The sequence below is a fragment of the Cervus canadensis genome, chromosome 2 (assembly GCF_019320065.1).
Source record: "Cervus canadensis isolate Bull #8, Minnesota chromosome 2, ASM1932006v1, whole genome shotgun sequence".
NCBI lineage: Eukaryota > Metazoa > Chordata > Mammalia > Artiodactyla > Cervidae > Cervus > Cervus canadensis.
This window is the reverse complement of record NC_057387.1, coordinates 506,774-521,828: the sequence shown is the minus strand read 5'-3', so window position 1 is coordinate 521,828 and position 15,055 is coordinate 506,774. Positions and strand designations below refer to the sequence as shown.

The following is a 15,055-nucleotide window of genomic DNA, read 5'->3' as shown; positions in this document are numbered from 1 at the left end:
CAACACAAGGGTTGGTAGCAGTACTTGGATCCTTTCCAGCAAGGTTGCAGAGAGTTCATGTGGAAGTGTCATTTTTTTTTTCTGTACCTTGCAGCTTGTGGGACCTTAGTCCCCTCCACCAGGAATCAAACCTGTGCCCTTGGCAATTGAAGCATGTAGTTTTAACTACTGGACCTCCAGAGAATTCCCTGGAAGTGCCTTTATTAATAGACAAAATTTCTAGGGAATTTCCAGGTTGCAAGGTGTGATGCTTTAGGTTTTCATTTCCCCAAATTTGCTCTGTCAAAACTTTCCTTTTTTGGTCTTGCCGTGTGGCATGCAGGATCTTAGTTCTCTCACCAAAGATCATACCCAGCCCACTTCCAGTGGAAGCACAGAACTCTAACCACTGGGCTGCCAGGGAATTCCCAAAACATTATTTTCAATAGAAGCAATTAGGCTTTCAAAATATTAGAGTATCTCTCCTTTTGTCAGTTGTAGATCAAAAGAAGCAGGAGCCAAATGCTTTGGGCATCTTGTGATTATGTCAAAGGCGAAGGGTTTATGAGTTACAAGAGGTGGACTTGAGATTTTTGAAGGACCAGCTGCAATGCTTTTGGCCAGGGTACTTGGAGGGCCTTTAAAAATATTGCCCGTTGAATCTTAATAATGCCAGTAGTGCGTTCAACTAAACCAGAAGATTGAGGGTTCAGTAATAAGGTTGTAAAATTAGCCAAAGAGTATAGACATTTTGAAGCGCCTGGCCAGTCACTGTGAAGTTAAGAATTTCCCCAGGTAGGGATAATCTTTTCCAAAAGAAGATTATCCTCAGAAGAGACAGTAGCCTGGCTTTTGGTTCACTGTGAAAACATACAGACCACAAATAAAACATGTTTATTAGATGGAGTAAATTGTGTAACATTCATTTACCAGGACTCTAATGGTCCATTAGGCGGTTTAAAATGTCTGGGAATAGTACGAACAGTCTTCCTTGGATTGTACTTGGGAAAAGTGTGTTAGGCACTTTGCAGCCTTATTTCCCCATCAGTATTGATTCATGAAGACTAACATTTTTTAGTAGACTAATGGTTCAATACATGTACAATGGTGAGAAATGGGTAAAAATACTTCTGCTTTATTGATTAGGCCAAAGCCTTTGACTGTGTATATCACAACAAACTGGAAAGTTCTTCAAGAGATGAGAATACCAGACCACCTTACCTGCCCTCCTGAGAAATCTGTATGCAGCTCAAGAAGGAACAGTTAGAACTGGACATTGAACAACAGGCTGGTTCCAAATCAGGAAAGGAGTATGTTAAGGCTGTATACTGTCACCCTGCTTATTTAACTTATATGCAGAATACATCATGCGAAATGCCGGGCTGGATGAAGCACAGGCTGGAATCAAGATTGCTGGGAGAAATATCAATAACCTCAGATATGCAGATGACACCACACTTAGGGCAGGAAGCAAAGAAGTACTAAAGAGCCTCTTGATGAAAGTGAAAGAGAGTGAAAAAACTGGCTTAAAACTCAACATTCCAAAAACTAAGATCGTGGCATCCAGTCCCATCACTTCATGGCAAATAGATGGGGAAGCAATGGAAACAGTGAGAGACTTTATTTTCTTGGGCTCCAAAATCACTGCAGATGGTGACTGCATGAAATTAAAAGATGCTTTCTCCTTGAAAGAAAAGCTATGACCAAGATAGACAGCATAGTAAATTAAAAAGCAGGGACATAACATTGCCAACAAAGGTCTGTCTAGTCAGAGCTATGATTTTTCTAGTAGTCATATATGGATGTGAGAGTTGGACTATAAAGAAGCCTGAGCACTGAAGAATTGATGCTTTTGAACTGTGGTATTGGAGAAGACTCTTGAGAGTCCCTTGGACTGCAATGAGATCAAACCAGTCAACCTTAAATGATATCAGTCCTGACTCTTCATTGGAAGGACTGATGCTGAAGCTGAAACTCCAGTAATTTGGCCACCTGATGCAAAGAACTGACTCGTTGGAAAAGTCCCTGATGTTCGGAAAGATCGAAGGCAGGAAGAGAAGGGGGCAACAGAGTATGAGATGGTTGGATGGCATCAGCAACTCAATGGATGTGAGTTTGAGCAAGCTCTGGGAGTTGGTGATGGACAGGGAAGCTTGGCATGCTGCAGTTCATGGGGTCTTAAAGAGTCAGACATGACTGCACAACTGAACTGTTTTCTCTCATATTTGTTAACCTCTTTGTTTTATATTTCTACTTTTTTTCTTTTTTTTTTTTTTTATCATTTCCTTCCTTATTATTTAAAATTCCTCTTTGGTCCTTTTTCTAACTTTGTTAGTTGTATACATTTAGCATTCAGCTTTTTTTCATTAACATTTAATTTGCAGTCAGAGAACATGGTTGATTTAGACCTATATTTTGAAATTTATAGAAACTGGCTTTGTGGCCTATTATGTGATAAATTTGTAAATGTTTCATGTGTGCTTGAAAAGCATGTGACTTTAATTTTTAATGTAGAATTTTATATGTGACCATGATATTACGTTGTTCAGTTGCTGTGTCGTGTCCAGCTCTTTGCAACCCATGGACTGCAGCATGCCAGGCTTCCCTGTCCTTCACTGTCTCCTGGAGTTTGCTCAAAATTGTGTCCATTGAGTCCAACCATCTCATCCTCTGTCGCCCCCTTCTTCTCTTGCCCTCAGTCTTTCCCAGCATCGGGGTCTTTTCCAGTGAGTTGGCAGTTCACATCAGGTGGTCAAAGTATTGGAGCTTCAGCTTCAACATTAGTCCTTCCAGTGAATATTCAGGTTTGATTGGTTGGATCTCTTTGCTGTCCTAGGAGCTCTCAAGAGTCTTCTTCAGCACTACAGTTTGAAAGCATTAATTCTTTGGCACTCAGCTTTCTTTATAGTCCAACTCTCATGTCTGTACATGACTGCTGGAAAAACCGTATCTTTGACTATCTGGATCTTTGTCGACAAGTGATGTCTCTGCTTCTTAACATGCTGTCTAGGTTCATCATATCTTTTCTTCCAAGGAGCAAGCATCTTTTAATTTCAAGGCTGTAGTCACCGTCCACAATGATTTTGGAGCCCAAGAAAACGAAATCTTGTCACTGTTTCCACATCCCCCCCGTCTATTTGCCATGAAGTCATGGGACTGAATGCCATGAACTTCGTATTTTGAATGTTGAGTTTTAAGCCAGCTTTTTTCACTTTTTTCCTCCTTCACCTTCATTAAGAGGTTCTTGTTCCTCTTCACTTTCTGCCACTAAAGTGCTTTATCTGAGTGCATTAACCCCTGCATTATCTGAGGTTGTTGATATTTCTCCCAGTAATCTTGATTCTAGCTTTGAGTCAGCATTTTGCATGATACACTCCGCTTGTAATTTAGATAAGCAGGGTGACTGTATACAGCGTTGACATACTCCTTTCCCAATTTTGAACCAGTCCATTGTTCCATGTCCATTTCTAACTGTTGTTTCTTGTCCTGCATACAGGTTTCTCAGGAGACAGGTAAAGGTGATCTGGTGTTCCATCTCCTTCAGAATTTTCCACAGTTTGTTGTAATCCACACAGTCAAAGGCTTTAGCGTAGTTAATGAAGTAGATTGTGTTTTGGAATTCCCTTGCTTTTTCTATGATCCAGTGGATGTTGGCAATTTGGTCTCTGGTTCCCCTGCCTTTTCTAAATCCAGCTTGTACATCTGAAAGTTCTTGGTTCACGTACTGCTGAAGCCCAGCCTGAAGGATTTTGAGCATAATTTTGCTAGCATGTGAAATGAGTGAAATTGTATGGTTATTTGAACATTGTTTGGCATTGCCTTTCTCTGGGGCTGAAATGAAAACTGACTTTTTCCAGACCTGTGGCCACTTCTGATTTAAGGCTTAGCATTAGATTAAGACTGTTAATTGTGCTGTTCAAATTATCTCTGTGTTTTGGTAGCTTGGCTTGTAAAATATGAGAGAGATGTATTGAAGTCATTATGTCCTTGTAGTTCTGTCATTTTCTTTTTTTAACAAGGTTTGAGGCTTTTTATTTGGTATATATATATTAAATTGTTATTTCTTCCTGGTAAACTGAACTTACTATAGATGTAGTAATCCTTTCTACCTTTGACATTACTTTTTATCATAGTCTCTTTTATCTGATATTAACATAGCTATGCCATTTTCATTTGATTACTATTCTCACAATATCCTTTTGCCTGAAACCCTTGCCTTGTTCTCATACTTTAGGTATGTCTGAAACAGTTTCTTTTTCTTTCCCTTGGTCAATTTAGTCTTTTTAAGTTTCTTATTATCATGGCTATTTTTGGACTTGTTTTCCAACTTTTTCTGGGGTGGGGGGGACTTCCTTGATAGCTCAGTTGGTAAAGAATCTGTCTGCAATCCGGGAGACCCTGGTTCGATTCCTGGTTTGGGAAGATCCCCTGGAGAAGGAATAGGCTATCCACTCCAGTATTCTGGCCTGGAGAATTCCATGGACTTACATATAGTCTATGGGGTTGCAAAGAGTCAGACATGACTGAGAACCTTTCACTTTTCACTTTCCAGCTTTTTACTTTTGATTTTCCTGTTATACCTTTTTTTTTAACTTTCCTGTCATTTTTAGGATGAAGATTTTTATCCTTCTTTTTTTTTTTTTTGGTCCACTGGGTTGGAAGATATGTAGCACATCTGTTTGGTACATGCATGTGTTTTATATGTGGTGCACACATGCGTTGTGTATGATGTGTGTGATGTATGTGTGATGTGTGTATATATGTACACCACGCAGCATGTGGGATATTAGCTTCCTGACCAGGGACTGAACCCAGGTTCTTGACAGTGAAAATGTAGAGTCCTAACCACTAGACTGCCAGGGAATTCCCTTCAATGTTTTCATTCTAAGTTTATTCATTTCTTTAGAACGGTTTGCTGTGTTGGACATTATCTGACTGTGTATACAAGTATAGCATTTACTGTCACTTTTTATCTTCTAAGTTGAAATTCGTGCACTTTAAGCTTTTTTTCTGTTTTAGATCATTTCCTACAGTGGTAGGTACCCTAATCTTTGACCTAAATTGTACAGTACAAGCTGCATGTATTATTCTTTATCAGGATGGGTAAGCCAAACAAACATTAAGCAGTAAATTAGACCATATTGTAGAGCAAACTTTTTTAAAATTCACTTTATTTATTTTTGGTTGTACTCAGTCTTCGTCGCTGTGTGAGGACTTTCTTTATTTGCTGCAAGCAGGGGCTGCCCTTTGTTCCAGTATGCAGGCTTCTTCATTATGGTGACTTCTCTTGTTATGGAGCACAGGGTCTAGATGCACAGGCTTCAGTAGTTGCAACACATGGGCTCAGAATTTGTATGGTATGCGGCTTTAGGGCAAGTGGGCTTCAGTAGTTGCAGCACGCGGGCTCAGTAGTTGTGGCTTGCACGCTCTAGAGTGCCAGATCAGAAGTTGTGGCGCGGGGGCTTAGTTGCTCTGCTGGCATGTGGAATCCTTCCAGACCAGGAATTGTACCCATGTCCCCTGCATTGGCAGGCTGATTCCTATCCACTGCACTACCAGGGAAGTCCCTAGAGCAAACATTTAAGTGAAATGAACACTTACGATTTGGTACATTCTTCACTAATTCTTAATTATTATCATCCCATTACTCATTCAGCTTTAATTTTGGCCACACTGCTGTTTAAAAATGATTTTAGCTTCTGATTCTTGCTGTGTTGTATAGTTTCTTTTTCCATTTATAGCTCCTAAGGCCTCTGCTTTATCAGCAAGGTTATTTCTGTTTCTTCTGCTACCTGATACTCTACTTATTCTGTTTTTTTTATTGAAGTGTAGTTGATTTACAGTGTTGCATTAGTTTCTAGATACTCAACTTTCTTAGCAAGAGATTTTTCTTTTCGGTTTCTTGCCATTCACATATTTTTAACTGATCAAGTGTCCTTTTTTCTTCTACTTTAGAAAAAAGAGAATTTTAATCATATTAATTGTTTCATTTGAGAGCATTTGAACTCTCAACCCTTCCCATTTATCACTTCCCAATCAGAAAGAGATAATCAGAGTAAACTGAACATGTCAGCTTTCTCTGTGGAAGTTTCTAATCATGTCTAGCTTAAAATTTTGGACCCCCCCTTTTTTAAATATGTGTAACATAGGATAACATTTTTAAAACACTTTCTAAATAGCCCATAGAATTTATAATATACCATTTTATGAAAAAGAAAACTTTGTAAGACTACATAATTGTTATAGAATTGTTTTAGAAAGTGTTATTAAGTTTAGTGTCTGTTTTTCTAGATTCTCTATGTATATATAAATTTTTCCTCTATGAATTATTTTTTAACCTATATTATGGATTCTTTAAGATAATGCTGATATTTTCTATATTCTTGCTTATGGATCATTATGTCATTTTTAATGACATAAGTATTATTTAATGACATAAGTATTCCAGTGTACAGATGGACCTTAATTTATTTAACCTATCCTTTCTAGGTATAAAACATTAGATTATTCCAATGTTTCTCAGAGTAGTGCGGTGAATACATGTGTGTATATGTGTGTATATATATTGTGAAAATACATATTTGCATATTTGTTTTTTATAGCATACATTCATTAAAAGATAAGATCGCTACATCAAAACAAATACATGTTTTAGGTTTTAACGGATATTATTTAGTTTCTCCTCAGAAATATCTTGTACTGGAGCAGTCATACCCTGCCGGTGGGTTATACACGGCTGTGACCACTTTGGAGAGTTGTTTGAGAGTATCTATTAAGGATAATCATGTGCACATACTGTGGTCCAGCATATCCACTTCTAAACATATGCTCAAGAGAAATATGTGCTTATGTTCATCAGAGCACTGTTTTTGTCATCAAAACCTGTAAACAACCCAATGTGCACCAGCAGTTGTATGGATACATAAATTATAATGTATTTATGTAAAGTAGTATTGTACAGCAAAGAGGATGAGTGAACTACAGCTAAATACAGCAACATGGATGAATCTTACAAATATAATATTGAGCTAAAGAAGCTAGATACAAAATGTATCATATGATTTTGTTTAATTAATGAAACAGGCAAAATTAACCCATCATGTTAGAAGTCAGAATAGTGCAGCATAATAATGGAAATGGAGAATGGGGAGACTTCTGAATTCTATTTATTCTCTATTTCTCAATACTTGTGCTGGTTACATGGGCCTATTTTGCAAAAATGCATTGAGCTACACCTTTTTGACTTATACCTTCCTGTATATGTTTCTACTTAAGTGAAAAATTTACAGCCAAAGAGTGCTTTTTCTTTATATACATAAAACCTTCAAACTCCTGCCAGTAGTGCCTGTTTTCCTGTGCTCTTAACCACTCTGATAGATGTAAAAAATTTTTAATGTGATAGACATACCAAAAGATGAATTTGTTTTATTATTAGTGAGGCTAAGCATCTTTTTGCCTATTTATTAACAGTCTCTTTCTTCTGTAATTTCCTTGTTCATGTCCTTGTTTTTCTATTATAGTACTTATTTTTCGTACTGATTTGTAGACACTTGATATATTTTGGATTTTTGTCTATTATACTTCAGAATATAATGTTTTAAATAACAAGTTCAAACTAACAGTTATTTAGTAGTAGATGTTGGGGAAAGTTTCTTCTAGTAATAAAATCAATCTTAAAGAGGGTCCATTGTTCTTCACTTTCTAGCTCTGTGACCCAACTGGGTTCTTAGGAGAGTAAAAATCAGCCTCATTAGCTCCATTCTGTACTCTAATATGAAGTTCATGTAGAATAGATTCTATTAGAAGATCCTTGTTTTATTCATAGATAACAATATTCTTTCCTTGACTAGTTTGTTCTTTGCTGAGAACACCTTTAAACAAAATCTCAAAACATCCACTGCAATTATATGTTACCTTTAGTTTCTTTTTTTGGTTTTTCTTTATGCCTTTATATTTCCTGATATAGAGAGGACAAATAATATTGACTAGGTTTTGTTTTATTTATAGTAAATTGCATATTAATTTTGTCTGTATTATATTTTTATAAAATAGCCATTTAAACAGTGTGCCGCATGCTATTTCATTTACTCTCAACCAGTACCAAATTTCTAAGTGATCTCTCAACTAAAACATTTTGTTTTAGTAACTCAACTAGTTTGATGTAGTCTTACTGTTTTGTCTGCTTTTGACTGGGGATGCCTCATTGAGATAATATTGAGTTTAAATAATTTCTAGATTTCACTTGATTTTAATGTTGCTCACTATCATTCTGTAGTGGCCTGTGAATGTTTTATACTTATTTCTGTATTTTTCTTTTAATATATAATTCATAGACGCTCTGCTGTTGCCCGCATTCAGGAGTTCTTCAGGCGGAGAAAAGAAAGGAAAGAAATGGAGGAGTTGGATACTTTGAACATTAGAAGGCCACTAGTAAAGATGGTTTATAAGGGCCATCGCAACTCCAGGACAATGGTACCACATACTCATGACATTGTTTCGAAGAACTGCAGTTTCATAGCATGAATTTTTTTCCATAATGATTGTTTTTATATATGCCAGTTTGATTCTACCATATTCTATATAATTATCTCTGTACATAACATTTATTGCACCTTCACAGTTATCTCTTTACCCAAACATAGTTCTTTTTGTCCTATAATATGTTGTGAAAGAGCATTATTTTTTATAAGAAAACTCTGCCCTACGGAGGAACTATTATAGAACTTTAAAAATGTTAGCTTGTATAGGTAACCATTGCTGCTTTTTTGCTCTCTCACACTTGCTATCTACTTTCCTAGTAGATTGTTTTTTAGTTCATATTAGTTTGTTTTGTTGGTTGTAAAGAGAAAGATTTGGATGTATGAAATCCAGGTTCATTACAAAATATAGTCAGATCAATTATAACTTTTTTAAAGATTGACAAAGATTTATTTTAGTCACCTTGTCTTTCTAAACTTTAATTTCCTCATCTATGAAGTAAAAACAGACCAGATGATATCTAAGATCTTCTCTAGTGTTTATAACCCAGAAGTCTGTCTACCTAATGCAATATTAATTATTTACTGAGAAAATCTTGTTAGATGATTAACAACTGTCACTCTGAACCATTCATATCTGAAAGTGTTCTCATATATTCATTGAGTTTTCAAAAAGTATCTACAGAATTGATTTCAATCTCCTTTCTTTAGGGTAGAGGCAAAAAGTAACTTCGGGATGAGGAAATAATTAGCTCTTTTTATAGATATCATGTAGCAATTTACTCATTTTACAAGGACTACTCATTATTAATAGAAGCGATCAATTTGTATTTCTTGTGTTTTTATGGTTAAAATTTTGGATGGAAATAACTAGGGATAGAAATGGAAAAAAATAGAAGACAAATAAATACAATAGTAGTTCCAAGTAACAAGAAAATTGGCTCCCCTCCTTTGCTTTGTCAAAATATCAAAGTCGCAGCTGTACATAATATGATTTCAGAAATTCTGATCTGAAATACAAAGATTTTTGATGGTTCATTTTGTGCATCTGCTGAAAAACTCCATCATAATAATCTTAACATGTCCTTTGTTTCATTGCTTCATGTAAGTAAATATGTATTTATATCATTCCTTCTTGATTGTGAGAACTTCTGATAGCTAATAAAAAGGTTGGTAATTTTGTTCTTTTGGCATAAAGCAAAATACTGGGGGAAACAGTTCATTTTTTCCTATGAATTGTTTTTATTATCTTTTAGAGCTAAAATGGAATCGGTTTTGGAAAGTTCAGTGACATCTATATATATATAAATTTTCATTATACTATCCATAACCCAGAAATCTCATTCATTCATTTAGCAGTTATTAACTCAACACCTACTGTGTGCCCAGGTACTGTTTCAAGCACTGTAAATATAGTATTGAACAAAATAAAATACCTATCTTCATCATGGAGGACTTTATTTTCTTCCATTTTATCCCTACTAATAAATTTCTGTCATGATCAATATACTGGAAGACAAAGACTCTCTTCAATTTTTATTTTCTAAGCCAATTAATTTTTTAAACTTGAGAATAGAAAAATCTTTTTTAATAACTTTGATTTGAAATCTCTTATAATTTTCTGCTTTTCTTAACCCTTAGATAAAAGAAGCCAATTTCTGGGGTGCGAACTTTGTAATGAGTGGTTCTGACTGTGGCCACATCTTCATCTGGGATCGTCACACCGCTGAGCATTTAATGCTCCTGGAGGCTGATAACCATGTGGTAAACTGCCTGCAGCCACACCCGTTTGACCCAAGTAAGATGACCTTTAATAAGGCAAGGGTTCAAAAGCATTAGTATGATTAATCAGCTTCAACTTTTTTCTAGTTTTAAGAATAAATATATAAGAATAATCCAAATTATCCTAGTAGGCAGCTACTAGGGTCAAGTATTGCTCTTCTTGGGTTTAAAACAAAAAACGTTTACAACCTGCTTTTGGCAGAAAACAGAGGGAAATAGATTAAAGAGCTTATTCTCCTAATAGTTCTTCTAAGTTTTATCAAGCTGTAAGGGCTTCAGTTGATTGAACTTTTCCCTGCTTAACCAAATTGAACTTCCATGCCTTTTAGTATTTACATATCAGAATTAATTTACCAGAACAAAGGAGCAATGACTTGTTCTTGCATTCCATTTGAAATTCCCATGTTTCTCATAAAAGAACAGTAAATAGGAAAAAAGTTTGAGTGATTTCAAGACGGTTTTAAAATTGTATTTTAGGGTAACTTTTAGGAAATCTTCAAAACAGTATTCTCAGTTAACAGTTAAATGTATCAGAACAATGTCCATTCTAACTCAATTTTGCTGAACATATACATCCATGCATATATATATATATTATACATTTATGTGACTTAATGGCATGTTTCTAAGCTTTATATTAATGTGAATGATTTTTTCTAGTTCTCGCCTCATCTGGCATAGATTATGACATAAAAATCTGGTCACCACTAGAAGAATCAAGGATTTTTAACCGAAAACTTGCTGATGAAGTAAGACTTGTGTTATATTTATTATAGAACATATTTCATTTTGTTCCTGAAATGCTTTAATAATTTTATTTATTTATGTATATATTTTTGGTTGTGCTGTGCCTTCGACGCTGTGTGGGCTTTCTCTAGTTTCCACAAGTGGGAGTCACTCTGTAGTTGCGGTGTGTGGGCTTCTCACTGCAGTGGCTTCTCGTTGCAGAGCTTGACAGTAGCTGTGGCATGAGGTTGTTGCGGTTGTTCAGTGGTTGCAGCTCCTGGGCTCTAGAGCACAGGCTCAATAGTTGTGGCACAAAGGGTTGGTGGCTCCACGGCGTGTGGGATCTTCCCAGGTCAGAGGTCAGTCCCGTGTCTCCTTCATTGGCAGGCAGATTGTTTATCATTGAGCCATCAGGGAGGCCCCTGAAATGCTGTTTTAAGAACAATCAAAGCAGCTCAGTTTTTGTTACTTGGTAACATAAAACAAGTTAATTCACTTAATGAGGTCAAATTTTAAGAAAAAGAAAAGAATAAAACATGCCCACAATATTAGAGAGGTAAAAACTGAAATACTATTTGGATAATTAGAATGTCGATTATTGGTAGTAACAGATAAAATTTATTATAGTTGAATAGATTGACTATTTTGACTTGATGCAATGAAGAATAATTAAAAAAAAAAACAACAACTTGTGTCCTTTTAAGAAAGTAGTTTTACTATAACTTTTCTCCATAATCATAGCCAAATGGGTAGCAGAACAAATGATCAGAGAATCTTTACTTTATGATTTTATTTTAAGGTTTCCTCAGCTTCTGAAGCTGCTGTTATATCACTAGTCTTGAAATTAAGTTCTCAGAAGCTGTAGGTTTTTTGCAGGATTGGGAGCAGGAAGATGTATGACATGAAAGCTAAACTCTGGGTATTTCCTCCTCAACTCCAGAGTTTCCATTTATGGGTTTCATTTAAGATTTCTTACAAGTATTTCTTATAAGGAAAATAAGGGATCCATTGCATTAGTCAGCTACTAACGAATTACTGAGCTTCTGTGAGGAGGTGAGTGCAGCTAAGGTTGATACTGCTACCTCTTAACCCTTTCATGGACCTCAGCCTTGTCATGGCAAAGGGGCTTCTGTAACTCAATAAAGCTATGAGCCATGCCATGAGGGCCACCCAGGAGAGGAAAAGAGTTCTGACAAAACGTGGTTCACTGGAGGGAGGAAATGGCAAGCACTCCACTATTCTTGCTGTAAGAATCTTATGAACAGTATGAAAAGGCAAAAGGATATGACATGGGAAGATGAACCCCCATGTCAGAAGGTGCTATAGGGGAAGGGCAGAGGGCAATTACTAATAGCTCCAGAAAGAATGAAGTGGCCGAGCCAAAGCAGAAATGTCACTCAGTTGTGGATGTGTCTGGTGGTGAAAGTAAAGTCCAATGTTATGAAGAACAATATTGCGTAGGAATGTTAGGTCCATGAATCAAGGTAAATTGGACTTGGTCAGGCAGGAGAGACAAGAATAAACATCAACATCTTAGGAATCAGTGAATTAAAATGGACAGGAATGGGTGAATTTAATTCAGATGACCTTTGTATCTACTATTGTGGGCAAGAATCCCTTATAAGAAATGGAGTAGCCATCATAGTCAACAAGAGTCTGACATGCAGTACTTGGGTGCAATCTCAAAAACGACAGAATGATCTTGGTTTGTCTCCAAGGCAAACCATTCAACATCACAGTAATCCAAGCCTATACCCTAATCATTAATGCCAAAGAAGCTGAAGTTGAATGGTTCTGTGAAGACCTACAAGACCTTCTAGAACTAACACTCAAAACAGATGTCCTTTTCATAATAGGAGATTGGATTGCAAAAGTAGGAAGTCAGGAGATACCTGGAGTAACATGCAAGTTTCACCTTGGAATACAAAATGAAACAGGGCAAAGGCTAACAGAATTTTGTCAAGAGAACACTGGTCACAGAGACACCTTTTCCCAATGACACAAGAGAAGACTCTACACATGGACATCACCAGGTGGTCTATAGCAAAATCAGATTGATATTTTTTTGCCACTGAAAATGGAGAAGTTCTTGACAGTCAGCAGAAGTAAGACCTGGAACTGACTGTGGCTCAGATCATGAGCTCCTTATTTCAAAATTCAGGCTTAAGTTGAAGAAAGTAGGGAAAATCACTAGGCCTTTCAGGTATGACCTTAATCAAATCCCTTATAATTATACAATGGAGGTGATGAATAAGTTCAAGAGATTAGATCTGGTGGAGAGTGCCTGAAGAACCATGGACAGAGGTTTGTAACATACAGGAAGCAGTGACCAAAACCATCCCCAAGAAAAAGAAATGTAAGAAGGCAAAGTGGTTGCCTGAGGGGGCTTTACAAATATTTGAGAAAACAGAAGTGAAAGCCAAGGGAGAAAGGGAAAGATATACCTAAGTGAATGCAGAGTTCTAGAGAATAGCAAGGAGGGATAAGAAAGCCTTCCTTTGTGATCAGTGCAGAGAAATAGAGGAAAACAATAGAATGGGAAAGACTGGAGATCTCACCTTGTTTATTTAACTTATATTCAGAGTTCCTTATGCAAAAAGCCAGGCTGGATGACTCACAAGCTGGAATCAAGAATGCCAGGAGAAATAACAACAACCTCAGATATGGGGGTGATACCACTCTAATGGAGGAAAGTTTACTTCCTCCATTAGGTAAAGTGAAAGTGTTAGTTGCTTAGTTGTGTCCATCACTTTTGTGACCCCCCCCATGGACTGTAGCCTGTCAGGCTTCTATGTCCATGAAATTCTCCCGGCACAAGTCTGTTGTGGATAACAACAAACTGTGGAAACTTCTTACAGAGATGGGAATACCAGACCACCTGACCTGCCTCCTAAGAAATCTATATGCAGGCCAAGAATCAACAGGTAGAACTGGACATGGTTCCAAATCAGGAAAGGAGGACGTCAAGGCTATATATTGTCACCCTGCTTATTTAACTTATATGCAGAGTACATCATGAGAAATGCCAGGCTGGATGAAACACAAGCTGGAATCAAGATTGCTGGGAGGAATATCAATAACCTCAGATATGCAGATGACACCACCCTTATGGCAGAAAGCAAAGAAGAACTAAAGAGCCTCATGATGAAAGTGAAAGAGAGTGAAAAAGTTGGTTTAAATCTCAACATTCAGAAAACTAAGATCATGGCATCCAGTCCAATCACTTCATGGCAAACAGATGGGGAAACAATGAAGATAGTGAGAGACTTTATTTTCTTGGGCTCCAACATCACTGAAGATGGTGACTGCAGTCATGAAATTAAAAGATACTTGCTCCTTGGAAGAAAAGCTATGACCAACCTAGACAGCTCATTAAAAAGCAGAGACATTACTCTGCCAACAAAGGTCCATCTAGTCAAAGCTATGGTTTTTCTAGTCGTCATGTGTTGATGTGAGAGTTGGACTATAAAGAAAGCTGAGTGCCGAAGAACTGATGCTTTTGAACTGTGATGTTGGAAAAGACTCTTGAGAGTCCCTTGGACTGCAAGGAGATCAAACCAGTCCATCCTAAAGGAAATCAGTCCTGAATGTTCATTGGAAGTACTGATGCTGAGGCTGAAACTCCAATACTTTGGCCACCTGATGCAAAGAACTGACTCGTTGGAAAAGACCCTGATGCTGGGAAAGATTGAAGGCGGGAGGAGAAGGGATGACAGAGGATGAGAAGATTGCATGGCATCACCGACTCCTTGGACATGAGTTTGAATAAGCTCCAGGAGCTGGTGATGAATGGGGAAGCCTGGAATGTTGCAGTTCATGGGGTTGCAAAGAATCAGAAATGACTGAGCAACTGAACTGAACTGAAAGAGGAACTAAAGAGCCTGTTGATGAGGATAAAAGAGGAGAGTGAGAAAGCTGGCTTAAAACTCAACATTCAGAAAACAGATCATGGCATCCAGTCCCATCATTTCATGGCAGCTTGATGGAAACAAGGGGAAGCAGTGACAAATTTTATTTTCTTTGGCTCCAAAATCACCGTGGACAGTGACTGCAGCCATAAAATTAAAAGATGCCTGCTCCTTGGAAAGAAA

At 37.0% G+C, this 15,055-nt stretch overlaps 1 protein-coding gene across 14 annotated transcripts in view; it reads left to right on the top strand.

Annotated features, from left to right (window-relative positions):
- The window catches only part of DCAF6 (DDB1 and CUL4 associated factor 6), a 179,441-nt gene that overhangs the window by 153,114 nt on the left and 11,272 nt on the right, over positions 1–15,055 (top strand). For all 14 annotated transcript variants that reach the window (XM_043449957.1, XM_043449940.1, XM_043449924.1 and 11 more), the window contains 3 exons: positions 8,313–8,451; positions 10,098–10,254; positions 10,899–10,987. In XM_043449957.1, the coding sequence (XP_043305892.1) occupies positions 8,313–8,451; positions 10,098–10,254; positions 10,899–10,987 (385 nt within the window). The remainder of the gene's footprint in view (positions 1–8,312; positions 8,452–10,097; positions 10,255–10,898; positions 10,988–15,055) is intronic.